The 17,247-nt window shown below is 43.2% G+C and overlaps 1 protein-coding gene across 1 annotated transcript in view; it reads left to right on the top strand.

Annotated features, from left to right (window-relative positions):
- Window positions 1-17,247, top strand: part of TAOK1 (TAO kinase 1) — a 67,722-nt gene that overhangs the window by 40,078 nt on the left and 10,397 nt on the right. The window contains exons 9-19 of the mRNA XM_058037338.1: window positions 515-608; window positions 1,251-1,332; window positions 3,181-3,348; window positions 4,205-4,408; window positions 5,602-5,736; window positions 6,354-6,590; window positions 7,351-7,479; window positions 9,000-9,203; window positions 9,687-9,926; window positions 13,544-13,756; window positions 14,842-15,024. Of these exons, the coding sequence (XP_057893321.1) occupies window positions 515-608; window positions 1,251-1,332; window positions 3,181-3,348; window positions 4,205-4,408; window positions 5,602-5,736; window positions 6,354-6,590; window positions 7,351-7,479; window positions 9,000-9,203; window positions 9,687-9,926; window positions 13,544-13,756; window positions 14,842-15,024 (1,889 nt within the window). The remainder of the gene's footprint in view (window positions 1-514; window positions 609-1,250; window positions 1,333-3,180; window positions 3,349-4,204; window positions 4,409-5,601; window positions 5,737-6,353; window positions 6,591-7,350; window positions 7,480-8,999; window positions 9,204-9,686; window positions 9,927-13,543; window positions 13,757-14,841; window positions 15,025-17,247) is intronic.

Below are 17,247 nucleotides of genomic sequence, written 5' to 3' on the forward strand. Positions count from 1 at the left end.
GCCCATGTGCTTAGTCAGTTAAGTGTGATTTGATGGTTCTTGTAACCAGCATTTTCTTCATCACTGCTATCCTGCTAGAAATAAATATTTCTTAGCTTTTTAGCAACTGTAGATTAAAAAAAACAAAGGGGGGGTGTATGAAGCCAGGAATGCTTAGTGGCTGAACACCCAGTATAGAGCTTACTGTTAACTTACTCCTATTTTAGTACATTACAATGAGTCAGAGAACTCAACTATGATAAACCACGTAATTTAAAAGCTTGAGAGGACAAGGCATTTGATCTTCAAAGGGCTTTCATCTTCTGCAATGGCACAGGACATATGCCAACATATCTGTCTGATTGCAGGGTAGGGTTGGTTTGGGGTTCCATGTTCAGGCAGTAGGGATTTTGCTGATGTGGTTTTCTTTTTAAAGAGTTGTAAACTGTAAAAAAAAAAAAAAAAAAAAAAAAAAAAAAAAGCAACAACATGAGACTATCTCCCAATATAAAAACTTCTTTTCTCTTGTGTGCAGCGGAAAGGAAGCCTCCTTTGTTTAACATGAACGCAATGAGTGCCTTATATCACATAGCGCAGAATGAATCCCCTACACTACAGTCTAATGAATGGTGAGTATTGCTGAGGGAGGAATGTTGGAGGGGATGGCTGTAAATGGAGTGCTTTGTCATGCTGAGTTCTTGAAATGGCTGGAGTCCTGTTGGGAGGATGTGAGCTGGAAGGTTCTCATTAGATTCACTATACATTTCGTACACAAAATTGACCAATTACTAAATATATGTTTGAGACTCTTCACTGTAGTAGGAACAGGACAGGCTGCTGGAAGAACTTAAGATCCTGTAAAAAATTCCGTCCATGGGTCAGTAAACTTTTGAAGCTCCCAAGCTAGCCAAAACTGTGGGGTTTAGGTTTTTTTTATCACAAACCACACTGTCAATTTCTAAATCCTGTTTTGTTGAAGTATTGCTTTGCAAGATGAAGACACAGCTTGTGTGTGGCAAGTGTCTGTTGCATAAACTTCAGAAGAATAAAGCACAGTAGTAACATTTTGTGCCTCCCAGCCTCAAAAACTGTCTTGAAAACAGCAAATACAGTAAACTAGTTTCAAAAGTTAAAAACTTCCTAATTATGGTTTACTGAACCATAGTTCTTGGCCTAGGAGCTACAAGCTTTCAGATGTGAGGATCTTGACTCCTTAATGAATTAAACTGGGTTGTTAACTTAGGTGGATTTTTTTCCTCTCCTTGACACAGGTCTGATTATTTTCGAAACTTCGTAGATTCTTGCCTCCAGAAAATTCCTCAAGACAGGCCTACATCAGAGGAGCTTCTGAAGGTTGGCTTGCTTGTCCTTTCTGTTTTCCATGTGCTATTAAAAGGGACTGTGCCCTGTGATGATGGTTTGTCTCACCTACTGTACAAGGTTATGGTTAATGATGCTCAAACACCTTTGAGCTGTGAGGACTGTGCTGGCAGCCCTGGCTTTGCTGCCTGTCTGCAGTGTCTCAGAGTGTTCCCCAGGTGACTTTCCAAGCCAGCCTTGGAGTTCTCAGCATAAAAGGTCACTCCACCAAGGTGACACTGGATGACCATCAACTTGTCGAGAGTTTTAGTTTGTAAACTCAATCATTCCAGTGATTATAATTAATCCTGACAGAGCTGCCATGCATTAGCTAACAAATACTTTTTGTTACTTCCCTCTGTGTTCTGTGCTATAGAGCACTCCAAAGTGCTTTATGCAGTGCCTGAAATCCACTGTTGGGGAAAAGGAGGCAAAAGAAACCAATTTTTCCTCCCTCTATTTTTCCTTGGCATGAAAAAGCCTCAGCAGTCTGCAGGTTTTTCCTTGCTTTATTTCTTAGCTTCTTTTTTAATTCTTCATTTGTGCTCCTGAGTGCTGCAGGTACTTGGCTTTGCTCACTGTAGTCTGGAGACAAAGCCAATGGGGTAGATTGTTGCAAAAGGCTGGCATGTGAACAGAACTCACAGAGAAGTTGGGTATTGGAGCTGCTTTTTTGTGTGACTTTGATGGATTTCCTTTGTGGCATCAGGTGGCATTCAGAATTTTGCTAACTTGTCATTCTCTTTACAGTGCTTCTGACATTTTGGGTTTCTTTTTATCCTGGCCCTGCTTCTGCTAAACAGTGTTTTTCCAAATTTTTTGCATTGCAGGGAAATGGATGCTATTTATGAAGGTTTTATCAGCACCTTTTTGCATGGTTTTACCTAAAAATGGCTCTGGGGACTTGTGCCTCTTTGAAAACTGTCTATTCAGAAAGTAAATGCAATTATCCTGGAAAGGTTTCGGTGTGGGTGTGTAGTCCTGCCATTTCAGAATTCTACAGATTGGTTTTATTTTGAGCAATGTGCTGCAATTAAAGAGAACATTGATGGAAATGAAACGTTTGGAAATGTATTCCTTCCATAACTATAGTCTGAAACAGCTGCATGCCACTTTACAGGGACAGGTAGGGAATGTGCCATGTTGGAAACAGCATTGCAGTTCTCCAAAGGAACAAAATGAAAGTAGTGGTGGTGTTAATAATGACTCATGCTTCCACAGCACATTGCATCTGGAGACTGCAAAAGCTGCTTCTGACATACATAGACAGTTCTTGCTTTACCTATGGGTAAAATATAGCACCTTTGCAGAGAAATGTGGTGAATATCTCCAAGAGAGGAGCAGAACGTGGGGAACTGTTCCAGGACCAAGCTCTAAGGTTCACAGCCTATTTTATGACTCAGAGCTGTATGATGAATATTTGATTCCCAGGCTTTTCTAAACAAGGAAATGGGATTTATACTGAGAGTTAGCTGATGAGTTAATTAACATTTGGTTAAAGATACTAGCCAGTCTAGCAGCTTTAGCTTTTATTTGGTATTTTTTGCTCTTCCCTCACTAAACCACTAGTAGATGATGTTTCTGAAGTGTAAGTTTATAGTGAGCAAGTTTTCATGGCATGTAAAATGCTGTTTCTGGGTTTTTACACCTTTAGTTTTTGGTACAATCATTCTGAAATCTATCTTGATTGCAAAGTCTGAAAATAATACCAATGTTAGCTGTGAAGATGTTCTCCTCCTGTGCAGGGAAGACGGCTAATAAACCCAACTAGAGCTCATCACTGTGTCCTTAAAGCATGTGCATTGGAGGCATGAGAGCCACTTACCTATTTGTGTTCTGCAGCACATGTTTGTTCTTCGAGAGCGACCCGAAACAGTGTTAATAGATCTGATTCAGAGAACAAAGGATGCAGTGAGAGAACTGGACAACCTGCAGTATCGTAAAATGAAGAAGCTCCTCTTCCAGGAGGCCCACAATGGCCCTGCAGTGGAAACCCAGGAGGAGGAGGAGGTGAGAGAAATGCTGGATTTCATCACTGAACCATAGAGAGTGAACTGTCATTTAAATAACCACAATTCAGATATTGCTGAAATGAAGGGAGGCTGTTTACACACCTGGCTGTAAACACTGTCTCCCTCTTTGTGCTTGCAATAAAGCTACCTCAAGGCACAAACAAGGACAAACAGGGTAGATGCCTAGTGCTGGCAAGAAGCTGTGCCATGTGTTCATGCTTGAACAGTCAGCTTCCAGTCCTGTAAATCCTCTCTTTCTTTGCCTGTTTATGAGGCTTCATGAGGACTCTTTAGCAACTGCAGTTAACCTCTGTTTTGACCATATGTACTGAGAATGTTGTTCTAAATCTAAAGGCATTGAGGTTTTTACTTGATTTATTAAAAAAAAAAAAAAAAAAAAAAAGAAAAGAAAAACAGGTAATCAGGGAAATGGATTTCTCTTTTTTGGGTTGAATGCTGCAGTCACCATGTGGAGAAGGAGACTGAATTCCAGTTCTCCTGTACAGAAAAGAGCCTGCAAGGTGCAGGGTCCCAGCTGAGCACTGAGGTGATTCTGGTGTCACAGCAATTTCTGGTGACACGCTGTGGCTGATACATGATAGAATTCAGCTTGTTAACAGGCTTGCTGTTGAAAAGAATCTGACATCAGCCAGTTAATCTTGACAGGGCTGACTCTTTCTCTCCCCAGCATCCCACAAGAAAAATGTTTCGTGGCAATGCCTGGAGGTTGGAAAGTGCCATGACGTGGCAGGTTGGATGCCTTTAGAGAGAAATGGAATGAATATTCCATTGGGTAATGTCCACAGGTACCTCTGGGATAGGTTTGAATTTTCTTTCTAATTCCTTTCTCCTAGGAACAAGATCATGGTGTGGGCAGGACGGGAACAGTGAACAGTGTCGGAAGCAATCAGTCCATTCCTAGTATGTCTATCAGTGCCAGTAGCCAAAGCAGTAGTGTTAACAGTCTTCCAGATGCCTCGGATGATAAGAGCGAGCTGGATATGATGGAGGGGGACCACACCGTGATGTCAAACAGCTCTGTCATTCATCTAAAGCCGGTGAGCCCTGGATTCTCACTGCAGAGCTTCCAAGGTGTAAAGTGGAGAGAATTTGGTGCAAAGTCACCTGTTCCCATTCCCAAGTCATTATCTGCAGTTTTTATTATTGTGCTCCAAATATATATATATATATGAGTGTACCCTGGAGATTTGGGAAAGCGGCTGTGAAAATGGTTTATTTTTTTTAATTCACTAAGAATTATTTGACTAATGGAATTGTTGAATTGTTTCAAAAGCAGTTTGCTTTATCAGGAGGAGTTGGAATGGGAGGTTGTAAATAGGTTTGTTTGGTGGCTATCCTTAACATGCATAGCACTGTCTTGTGGGACAACAGGATGTGTGACTTCCCCTTTTTACCTCCTTGTTAGATAATTCTTAAAGTCAGGGCCTACAGTAGGAGCTGAAATCAGTTCTGCAGCACTCAGTTTCCCAGCACTTGATTTGAATATTTTGTTAATGAATAAAGTGTAGGGGAAAAAAATGCAGCAGAAACCACTTCCCTGCTTTCCCTCTGCCAGATGAAGGGTGGGCTGGGGAGTGCCCTCTGAGCTGGTCTGCTCTTGCCATGGAGGGGTTATCACTCCATTTGCTCAAAGCACTGCTGTTTCCGTGGCTGATGATAGGTGTGGCTAGAATGTCTTGTTCTTTGCCCAGATATGCAACAAAGACACAGGTATTTCCTCAGGGAGTTAATTAGTATATCATATCTAACTAGTAATCGCTCTATGATGAATGACAAACTCAAAATAAGAATGTGGAATACACCATGACAAATTTTAAAATTTGCTTTGAGGTATTTCTGCAGTGGGTGTAATGAAAATATTCCTCTCTCTTTCAGAGCTACAAAGATGTTGTTTTTGTCTTTCAGACTTGATAAAATCTACTTTATAGCTTTTATGTTTTGTTGCAGTAAACTGTTTAACTCAGCTTTCACTTTTCCATTATTTTTCCTCATTTTCAGCTTTGGTTAGTAATCTTCCTCTTAGTAATAAAAATTCAGTATGAAATTTCTGAAAGCAAAGGTTGTAGATCAGAACTCCTTTTGCAGTATATACCTTCATCAGCAGGAGGATCTTTCAGGGCTGATGAATGTAAAACACTTTTTTCTTCCTTTCAAATAAAAAGACCAAAATTAAAAATCTTTAGTAACACAGTTTCTCTTTATTCTCTGACATTAATATTTGCTGATAAAGGAGGAAGAGAACTACAGAGAGGAGTCGGATCCTCGGACAAGGGCATCAGAACCCCAGTCTCCTCCCCAAGTGTCTCGCCACAAGTCTCATTATCGGAACCGAGAGCACTTTGCTACCATACGCACAGCGTCGCTGGTACGTGGAGGGCTGCTCTGGGAGAGCTCTGCAGGAGGGCATGCTTTGAACAAAGCTCTGTGCAGCTCCTCAGAGCTTTCAGAATATCACCACAATATGAGCAACTTCTCAGAGCTTTCAGAATATCACCATAATATGAGCTATCTTCATTGACTGAGATACTGGCGCTGAAATAATTTAGCGTCGGTTAATAAAAGCTTCGGATACCTGGGCAAATGTAATTTGTGTATATTAAATATTTTAAGTGTCAAATCCGATGTGCCCCGTAGAATATAGGAACCCATTTATAATAATAAGCTGGTTTTTATTTTCGTATGCATATTATGAATATTTGTGGGCGTGTGTATGTATCCACCCTCATTGTATTAGGCTAAAAGGCCGTTATTTAGTACCAGCTTTATAACAATTGTACTGTTTTTCTGCTGGAGCCCGTGTGAGCTTATCTCCTACAGCAGAATTGAGTTTTTAATCTGCTCTGCTGCCATTAGGATGTGTGCTTTTCTTTACAACAAAATCATATTTCTTAACTGAATTGTTTTCTTTTGTGGTTTGAAGACTGCTGAAAAGCAGATTAAGCAGCATTAACTTCCTCTGGCCCGATGTGGTTATCTTCCTAGGTGACAAGGCAAATGCAGGAACATGAGCAGGACTCTGAGCTCCGAGAGCAGATGTCTGGCTATAAACGTATGAGAAGGCAGCACCAGAAGCAACTGATGGCATTAGAGAATAAACTGAAGGCAGAGATGGACGAGCACCGCCTCAGGTTGGACAAAGATCTCGAAACACAGCGTAACAATTTTGCTGCAGAAATGGAAAAGCTAATTAAAAAGCACCAAGCAGCCATGGAAAAAGAGGTAGGAGGTTACGGTTTGTCAGACCAACCCATGTTTGTTAATTACATTGAATTGTCCACTTCCCCTCACTGATGCAGAGATGACAGTGTGGACTCTGAGATGTCTTGTTCTCAGGAGCCAAGCAAATTGGTAGTTAGAAAAAAGTTAATACATCACCTCCTTACACTGAGGAGTTATGTAACTGGAGAAAAGGTATGTCCTTCACGGCAGTAGGTTGTACTGAATGTTAGAATCCTGACCCCAGAAAAAACACGGGGGGTTTTCCTCTCTCTTGCCCTGTCTGTGCTGTCAATAATTGCCTGCTATTGAATGTTGTGGAAGCAGATTAGCCTGCAGAGAAATGTGCCAGCTACACTTAAATGTTCACTGTCTAGTTGTGTATGGATATGGGGGGGCTGTGCTTTTAAATAATTGATAATGAAGTGGTGCTGCCTACAGCAGTTATAATCGATTTTTGTTCATCTCTGATCTCTCAGTGGAAGGCTGAGGTTATAGTTTATCATAAGGTTTAGACTTTTTTAGGCAAGATTAGCTGAACAATAGGGCTGAGGGAATGTGGCACTGGAGGAGGACTCTGCTGGGTGCCTTGATGGGATGGGGAATGAGGAGAGAGGGAGGACAAGCTCCTGTGACTTGGACTTGTCCAGACTCATGGTGAATATTGTGGTGGCTACCATGAGTCCTGGGTCTTGAGGCTGAAATTGGACAGGGGCTATAATCCATTGGGACTCAGACTGACTTGCTGCTGGATTTGCTGTAGGCTAAAGTGATGGCCAATGAAGAGAAGAAGTTCCAACAGCATATTCAGGCCCAACAGAAAAAAGAATTGAACAGTTTCCTGGAGTCCCAGAAGAGAGAATATAAACTCCGTAAAGAGCAGCTGAAAGAGGTAACTCATCCCCAGTGAGAAATGTGAGATACAGTGTGAGAGTGGTGAGCATGTGAAAATAAGTGACTCTGCACCACAGATCTTCCACAGGATTGCAGTGAGTTCTGCATTTCATGAGCACAGTCCTGTGTGTACTATATTTGTTTCATCTCTTTGACCTTTGAATAAGAGAATTAATTTTTTTAGTTAGTTGTTGGTAACTATATGTTTATCTTGTGAAAGTACAAACCTCTCCATTGTTTAATGCTGCTTTTTTAGCCAGAAACATGCAAAGTTGGCAATCCTAAGGAATGAAAAAAGTTTATGAAAGGTCATGAAGATTTTTCTCATACATTGTTGTTTGCAGGTAGTGGCCATTCCCTGCAGCAGTTAGTGAAGTTTCTTATTACTTAAATTTTTTGTAAGGAAAATACCTGTAAAACACTATTAATTTTAATGGAGAAAGCTTTGTAATTATTTAATAATCATTGCATTTTAGTAAAAATCAAGATCTCTGTGAAATGCAGAGAAACTGTAGAATCAAACTTCCGATTCTTTTTGTGGAGTGACTGAAACCTTAAGCACTATAAATAATTTTTTTGAAAGAACCATTTAATGCTCAACCATCAACTTGTGTGACACAACTTTGGAACTTGCTCCAAAGGGAAATATTCCCAAACATAGGCATTTCCCAGGAGAAAAAAAAGGCTAAAGAGCAGCAGAGCCAAGAAAGATCTAACAAAAACTACAGTAGCGTGGGCTCTTTATAATAACACAGAATCTTTTTCTAAGTGGGCAGTAGATCACAGAGCACCAAGAAACACTGATGAAATACAGAGGAGTTCTGTCTCATTCTTCAGTTGAAGTGTATCACAACAAGTCTTAATTACTGCATGGGCATCTCTAGTATGCAATTCAAGCAAGCAGAGTCTTTTGCCAAAGATACTTTAAGCTATGTAGTACAAATGTGGAAATTCTTTAGTTTTACCTGTGAACTTCTTTACATTGTTTCTGTGAGTTACAGCATCTCAGTGAGCAGTCTGCCTTGATGAGTTACAGTAAAATGGGTATGTGCTCTGATCAAGCAAGACACAAAAAATTTTCTGATGTGCTTCATGTGGCTGGAGTTCTGTTTGAACAACAGGACGTGAACACTTTCCTTCTCTCAGTCCTTTGGGAGCCTGTAAGAATGTTTACCAGGCAGTATGGCAGTACCTCCAAGTGTCTTCAGTGGCAACCCCCTCATTTTGACATTTTCAGTTGATACATAGGTCTGGAAACTATGGACATAAACCAGTATTTTGGCCAGTGGAGAAAAAAAAAAAAAAGCTGCAGTTGAATCTGTTCCACTGTGATTTGTCTCCTGTTATTTCCTTAGTGTTCTTTTCATGATGTGATGTATTTTGAAGAGGCTAAGATGGCACCAACCTTGAGAATAGAGAGTAGAACATAGTTCAGTAGTTCATTAGTCAGATCTGTCCAGTTCATAGCCAGAGAACTTAATGTAACTATTCCACAATTAATCACCTTGCAATTATCAGGAGCTGAATGAAAACCAGAGCACTCCAAAGAAGGAGAAGCAGGAGTGGCTCTCTAAGCAGAAGGAGAACATCCAGCATTTCCAGGCAGAAGAAGAGGCCAACTTACTGAGGCGTCAGAGGCAGTACTTGGAGCTGGAGTGTCGCCGCTTCAAGAGACGGATGCTCCTGGGCCGCCACAACCTGGAGCAGGACCTGGTTCGGGAGGTAAGGGAACAGGCAGAGATCAGGCCTGGATGCACCTGTGGGGAGTGCATCCCACCGGAGCACCTGAATTCCTGCTCAAATCACACACAAGTGTTTGTTACCACATCCAAAGTGTTTTGGTAGGGCAGTGGTTGGATGCTTTACAGTACCGTCTGGTAATCCCTGTGGCATCCAATGTACAGGTTAATGCCCTATTGCAGGAGAATTGTTAGGTCCAAAAAGTCATCAGACACAACAGTTAACAGAAAATGCTTACTGTGAATCCTGTTGAGCATCTACAACAGGAAGAAGAAAAGTGAAATGAGGAAGGAAAATTACCGGTGGCGTTGCTGTCTGCTGCTGATAAGACCAAGAAATTCTGTGGTCTGTCCTCAGATGCCTTGGAAAGAGAAATGCCCTTGTGAACAAAGTGAAATGTCACTTTGTCAACGGAAATCCAAGTAAGTACAAAGAACCTAATAATTCCCTGTGTCCTCCTGCTAGGAGCTGAACAAAAGGCAGACACAGAAGGACCTGGAGCACGCCATGCTGCTGCGTCAGCACGAGTCCATGCAGGAGCTGGAGTTCCGCCATCTCAGCACCATCCAGAAGATGCGCTGCGAGCTGATCCGGCTGCAGCACCAGACCGAGCTCACCAACCAGCTGGAGTACAACAAGCGCCGCGAGCGGGAGCTGCGCCGCAAGCACGTCATGGAGGTCCGGCAGCAGCCCAAGAGCCTGAAGGTACTCAGGGGTGTGGGAGCTCTGAAGGTGCTGAGGGATGTAGGAGCTCTAGAAGGTGCTAAGGGATGTAGGAGCTCTGAAAGGTACTCAGTGGTGTAGGAGCTCTAGAGGTACTCAGTGCTGTAGGAACTCCCGTTCAAGCTGGTAATGGAAAACTGGTCCATGAAAGACTAGTCCATTGCAGCCCTTTTACAGTGCAAGCAAAGCCAAGATGATTTGAGGCTCCTTAACTTGAAGAGCACCTAGTGGTGATCAGCATTACATGGTATTGCAGGCAGGCCACAGCAGCACTAGTCCCTCCTCTTCTTTGAAAAGCTCTTCTCAGCAATGTCCCTTCCTTTCTGGGGTAGTTTTAAATGCATTTAAATGTTCACAGTATGCGCTTTTTTCCCCCTCCTACACCATTTTCTGATCCTTCTCTCCCCCATATACAAAAATAAAATCCGCATTTCTGTAATGAAGCGGTGTCGTTTAAAAACAAAACCCAAAAGCTTTGTGTTGGTGTGTGTATCAAAATGAACTTCACTCTCAGTCTTGGCTAACTCACCTGGTTAATGTTTTTATATTAAAGCTGGCATGGTGGCAAGTGAGGAGGGGGAAGAGAGAGACAGCAGCCAAGTGCAGTGTCCTCAGGAAGCTCCTGGCACTGACCTTTGCTGTTTGTCTCCTCTGGGTTTCTCATGCTGCCCTTGTAGCTCTGGTGGCTGACCAGAATTATGGGGCCTCTGTGATTGAGGCTTTTAGTGTTTTTGTTTAAGCCTTCACTTCATCTGAAGAAGTCCAGTGGTTTATTTTGAAGTGTCTGGGAAGGGTGTATAAGGCCTTTCACAAAGCTGCCTGGTACATTTCCTTTGAGGAGGCAGACTTCTTCTCTCCACCCAGTGTTCAGCTGTGCCAGTAACAAAACGAGTGTATGGCATACTGAGCATGGGGTTTCTTTGTTGTTCTACATCTTTCCTCTTCATGATATTTTCCATCTGACTTAGTTTTCACCACCTGCAAGTTATCTTCTTACAGAGAAAATAACCAACTTGAAAACACAACTTCAGAAAAGAAAAAATGATACCTGATTTGTCAATATTAGAATAATATTAAATTGTGAAAACCTGGCTTGTGTGAGAACAAGGGACCATCTGATCACTGTTGAGAATCTCCAAGGATATAGTGTATAAATAGCAGATGACTTCACAGGGAAGCTGTGCTGCACTCTGAGCTGAATAAAACTGAAGCAGCTGTATTAGGTTGATCCTTCTGAGATTAGCATGAATGAGTTCTGCCTCCCCAAGGTGATGTGGTGCACACACGAGTGGGCAGCATGTCCATTCTCCTTCCCTGGCAGCAGGATCTGTGGTACTGTGTGCTGCAGGGGCTTGGCTGCCCTCACACCTCTGCAGACTCTGCAACCCTTCCCTTTTCCAGGGAGGACAGGGCTGGAGCATTTTGCAGGGAGCATGGAAAGCTTGCACTTTGCTTTGCATGGCTGTTCTGTGATTAGTGAAGGATTTCAGGCTTGAGCTGTCAATCCTGCACCTTTGCAAACAGGCAGTGCCAACAGCAGAGCCCTGGACAACCGTTGGGTTTGTAGCACAATCCCCTCTTTATCGAGGCTGTTCTCTAGCATTAACTCCTTCTCCTGCCTCTGACTAATGCAGGCAAGTATTCTTAATTGGATAGATAATTTGACCATTTGTTCAGTTTCTCTCCCCAGCAACGTTTTCCCTCAAGGGCACATTTCAGGCTTTCCCTTTGTTATTTAGTGAGGCCCTTTGTCCTGGAAGCAGGTTTTTAACGGTCAGTGTCTGTTCTATGACAGCACCAGAAGGACCCATAACTAGAATTCACCCTTCAGTGAAAACGGCTGTTATTATTTCAAGTGTGTTAATTGTGATGCAAATACCCTCTTGCTGGTATTTCACAATACTAGGTCAAAATGATCTTGTCAGAAGTCTGACTGGAAATCTTACCCCTCCCTTCTGTTTCCTGTTGTTAAAGCCTTTGGATTGGGAGCCTGTAAACAGTCTGGTGTCCCAGCAAGACTTCACAAAAAATAAGGACAAAATAGGTTGATAGTGTTTTGCTGTGACCAGGTCCCTGATAGGAATGTGTAACCTGCTGACACTTCCCTTAAGGGCAGTGAGAAACAACCTTAAAGGTTTCCTGGAAGGAAATAACTTTCTGTGAAATTAGAGAAAGGTTAAAAGTGATGCATTCCTCTTCATGGTACGTGTTTTGATTTGAATGAAACCCATCTTTGTCCTGTTCTCTGCATCAGGTTAGCAAAGTGTTATTGTTTTATGCAGCAAAGTGTTTTTGGGCTGGGGGTTTTGTTTGATCCCACTGCACCTTTGGAGGTGGCTGCAAGTGCAGTGCTGATCACCTGCCCTGCTGAGCCCTGAGTTGGTGTCAGGAGCAGGCAGTGGAGGGGCTGATGTGGCCATGCACAGAGATCTGCTCTGCCTCACTGGTTCACATCCCAGAGCTCTTCCAACTTGCTCAAACAGGAGTCTGGTCCTGTGCTCTGTTTGTGCCTCTAGTGCTTCAGTATTTGGCATGGTGCCTAACAATGGGAAGGCCCTCATGTCTGATTTTAGTGATTTGTGTTTCTTTATTTATTTATTTGTTTATTCTTACCATGGTGAACTTGACCATCAATTAACCATCATCACTCATCACTTCTGGGTTTTGCTTTGTCAGTAGTATCCCTGCCAGACATCCCATAGAAAGATACAGAGAACTCCAGAACACCCTCCTTTTCAGGATCTTGAAACACTTAGTACATGTTAAACTTCACAGGCTGCTCTGAAGGCAGGTAAAAGAAAAAAAAAAATTCTTCGAGGTCATACAGCAAAGCTGGATCCCAATACCTTTTCCAGGATTGGTGTTCCCCAACCCTATGTGCAATCACAGCTATGTCCCTAAGCAGTACAGAGATGTTAGCAAGTGCAAAGGGAGGAAAACTCCATTTCCAGTAAGTCTCCACTGGGACTGGGGAATTGTTTTGTTTGCTAGACCAAAACAATACTGCTGTTTTGTGGTGTACATTTTTAAGCATCTAGTCTTTTTTTGGTTTCTTTATGAAAACCAGGCTCATAATATCAAGGGTTAGAATACATCTTATATTCATCAAACCCTCAATGGAAAAAGCATTGCTCTTTTTTCCTGTGCTTTGCCATGCACCAGATCTGCTTCTTTTCATAACATTAAGTGCTGTTCATATATATGTGCCATACAAGCACAGTCGTGTAAGTATGGCTTTTGCTAATAAATATTAGTCCTGTCCCTCAAGAACTTTTCTTGAAAAGCAGCACCCAAGACTGGATTCAGTCCAGTGACAAATGTGAGGCTCTTTGTGCAGAGACAGCTGTATTTAGGCTGGAGCTTTGTTATAAAAGTGTCTGTATTGTAATTGTTTTGCACAGTAGCAGTGTCAAAGCAGCTGCAGCAATAGTCATTGCCTCTTGTGTATTTTGCTTCCCTCCTTGCACTGTAGATGTTAATATACATTTGTGGATTCTTGAACTCATATCCTTAATGTAATCCTAAATATCCATTTGAATGGATATTTCGCTCATTTGAAACATGCTGGTTTTTTCTTTGTGTCCCCTCCATCTTTCCAGTCAAAAGAACTACAGATAAAGAAGCAGTTTCAGGATACATGCAAGATCCAAACCAGACAGTACAAAGCACTGAGAAACCATCTGCTGGAGACCACGCCAAAGAGTGAACATAAAGCTGTCCTCAAACGGCTCAAGGAGGAGCAGACCCGGAAGCTGGCTATCCTGGCTGAGCAGTATGATCACAGCATTAATGAAATGCTCTCTACACAAGCTGTGAGTCGCCTCTGAGGGACCCAGGGTTCCTCAGCCAAAGAGGGATGTTTGCATTTGAACCGCTCTGTATCCTGACAGCAGGCTCTCTGCTTCCTTGCTGCGCACGCCATTCCCTGCACAGTCCTTCCTCTGTGTTTAGAAAGCAGAGTTCAAACCCAGAGGAAAGACCTACCACCCCCTCCAGGCAGGCTGAAGCTGAAGCTGCTGTTGTAGAGATGCAAAGTGATGCATCTGTGTGACCAGTGAACTGCTTTTGCATGAAATGTGGCAACATAAACATCCCTGTTAGAGCATCATTACATAGTGTGCAACTGGCTGTCCTAATTCATTTAGATTTTGATTTGCTGATGATACCGACCCAAGCATGTGCCACCAGTGGAAGATGCTCATTGAGTCATGGAGGAGTCCACAATTTTGACTGTAAATCTGAGGTCAAAGTGTTGTGAAACTTCTGTGATTCCTCTTTAAGAGATTCCTTCTTTAAGGAATGACCACATGAGCAATGCTTCAAATCCTTGCTACAGCTTAATGTGCACTTTTCTTTGCAATTCTTGCATATTGCATCCTGCTCACATCACTTTGTACACAAATTTAACACTGTGAGGCAGGGTAGCTGGCTTCTTTTATGATGGGAAGGTTAAAAGTTCAGTATCATGTTGCTTTTAGGTTTATTTCATTATATCCTTGTACCCAAAGTCCTGCATTGGCACGGCTCTGGACTTAAGTCTCCTGGGTAGAGGTAATTGGTTGATCCAGTTGAATAGAGCAAGAGAGCTTCTCTTTGCCTCTAGCAAAAGGAGAGCTGAGGATGTTTGCACCTCCAGCAGTCTGGTCTCTGCAGTGTGGATCGTGGTTCCTGAGGCGCCACTGCTCATCAGCATCACTTGCATCAGTGCTGTGGGCTCACTGTCACCAGTCTTTGTCACTATAGGTCCTCTGTTCAGCCAAGCCAAGTACAATAGAGACCAATTGTATTGCTAAGAAAACAATGTCCCAGCCCATTCCCCCCCTCCCCGCGGTCCTCCCCTGGAGTGTCAGCAGTGGTTACCCCATGGTGAAACGTCTCTATTGTCTGTCTTTCCCAGCTGCGTTTGGATGAGGCACAGGAAGCAGAGTGCCAGGTTTTGAAGATGCAGCTGCAGCAAGAATTGGAGCTGCTGAACGCGTATCAGAGTAAAATCAAGATGCAGGCAGAAGCCCAGCATGATCGGGAGCTGCGTGATCTGGAGCAGAGGGTGTCCCTCCGCCGGGCCCTCCTGGAGCAGAAGGTAAAGGGGGCATGTGAGCATCCTAAGCACACTCCATATTTCAGATCCTAAATTCCACTTATCAGTGAAAGATAAACTGCTCTTACTTTGCTGTATATAGTAACACAGATCATTTGGGTGTTTGTCTCTCTGGAGTTGAAAGCTCAGTGACACATAGACTAAACTTTCTGCCAGCTCAGGCCTCCTGTGTGAGCAGCTTCTGGCTGGGATAGAGCTGCCTGAAGTGTGCCAGAGGGGGATGTGCCTCTCTGGGCAGAAGGGAGAGAGAACTGTACTGTCTCTCTCTGAGCTGGAGATTGGCTTCCCTGGTCTCTCAGAGAGCAGACAGTAACAACCTAAGGCAGGGGGCTGCAGTGTCCCTATGAAATTATGTGTCTTATGAGCAAACTCAAGTAGCCAGAGCCACAGGTGTGGTGCATCTGCTGCTCCTCAGGTCTCAGCTTGTAGTTGGCTACAGGTGTTTCTTGTTAAAGTGTATTCAGGTGCTTCTTGTTAAAGTTTGCTGCAGGTGCAGTGCTAGATATGTGTCTAGAATTGTGAGTGACCTACACAGACCAAGGGAAGGGAAATGCACCAAAAAGTGGTGAGAAGAAATAAATCGTCAGCCTTTCTCCTGGAGTTGTTTTCCCTTTGGACTTGTGCTATAAGTGTCAGCCATTGCCATTCACACATTTCCCGGTTTTGTTCATCAGTGTGTAATAAATTAGGGCGATTACTCTGTGGCCTCGAGGTTCCTTACACTGAAATTCTTCTAGGGGCTAATGGATGGATGCTGGGATAGTCCTCAGAGCACTGCTCCACCTCATGGCCAGCGGAGGGAGCACCCCAGGGAGGCAGCACAGTCCTGCTGGGCTTTGGTCTCTGCAAGGAGGCAATTGCTCTCAGAAAATAAATGAATCTGTGAAAGCAGAGTTCCTGTGTGTCATTCGTGTGCAATAGCTGTCTTTAGACACCACTGATAGTTATTTTGGTCCCAGCTCCCGTCACAGCCTGGCACGAGTATGGATTTATCTGGAGGTGCATTGCCCTCTGGTGGCATGAGCAGCTCGGGGAGGAGGTGCCACAGTGAGCCAGTGCTCCCTGCTCTGTGGGAGCAGCATGTATTGCAGATAGTGTTAGAAGCTGCAGTGAAGCCAGCAACTCAAAGAAACCCACATCAACCAATAATGTTGTCGAAGTCTTCCATTGTGTACCGGGATTGAAGTCTCTGTGTGCATGGAGAACCCCTGTGGAGGATTTGGCATCAGTGATGGGGATAGGAAGCTTAACAATACTATTTCACAGAGAGAAAAAACAGATAAAAATATCACCTAGCGTAGTTTTTCATTTTGTGTCCCTGTATTGCCTTAGAATAGCAAAAAAAAAATGGATGGTGCGTCAGCTTTCATAGGTTCCTGTAGCAATATGTGCAGTCTTGGCACAGGAAAATCACAGGTCATGCACCAGCAGTGAGACCTTGGTGGGGTTCCAGTCACTTTGGCAATGCCTCAAGGGCAAACATGTGGGTCCAGAGGCAGACACATCATTCTTTTGCAGAGGTACTTTTTGGGAGGAGAGATGATGTTCTGTTTTTGTTAGGACTAAGAACTGTGGGTTTTCTGGTGTGGGTTCCTCAATGATGTCACCTGGTGTTTGCTGGCATGTGCTAACTGAAGCTGGCAGCCAGAGAAAGGGCAGGTATGTGCACAAGATGAATGTCTGCATTTATATGCACAAATAAATGTGTAGCCTGTGGCAAAGTCAGCCCCTGGTGTTCAATAATAAACCAGATTCCAGAAGTTACTGCATGCATAGAAATCTGCTTCCTTTTCAGCAGGCTGCCCTTTACTTTTGGTGGTGCCCATCATCATAACTCACCAGAGCATGTGTGTCATGTCCATCCCTGGAGTAAGGAGGGAATAGCCAAGCTCCATTGATGTGAAATGTTGTTTGTATTGCACCAGCAATGAGCATGTCCCAAGAGTGTCTTTGAAAGAGTTCAGATTTAGTCATTTCCTTCCCACATGCCTCAGACACTTCATTTTCAGAGTGGTTTGAGTGATGTCACTTTAACAAAGTGTCAGGCCTTTCAGTGAAGTTCAGTTGCACCAAGTCCTGTGTGTTACACTGTCACTGAGGCTGAAAATGGTGACATGCTGAAGACATTGAGAAAAAGAAGGATTCTACTTAGATAGCAGGACAGGAAAAAAACAAGCAGAGCATTTTAAAGAGGTAATGTTACAG

The sequence above is a fragment of the Melospiza georgiana genome, chromosome 19 (assembly GCF_028018845.1).
Source record: "Melospiza georgiana isolate bMelGeo1 chromosome 19, bMelGeo1.pri, whole genome shotgun sequence".
NCBI classification, from domain to species: Eukaryota; Metazoa; Chordata; class Aves; order Passeriformes; family Passerellidae; genus Melospiza; species Melospiza georgiana.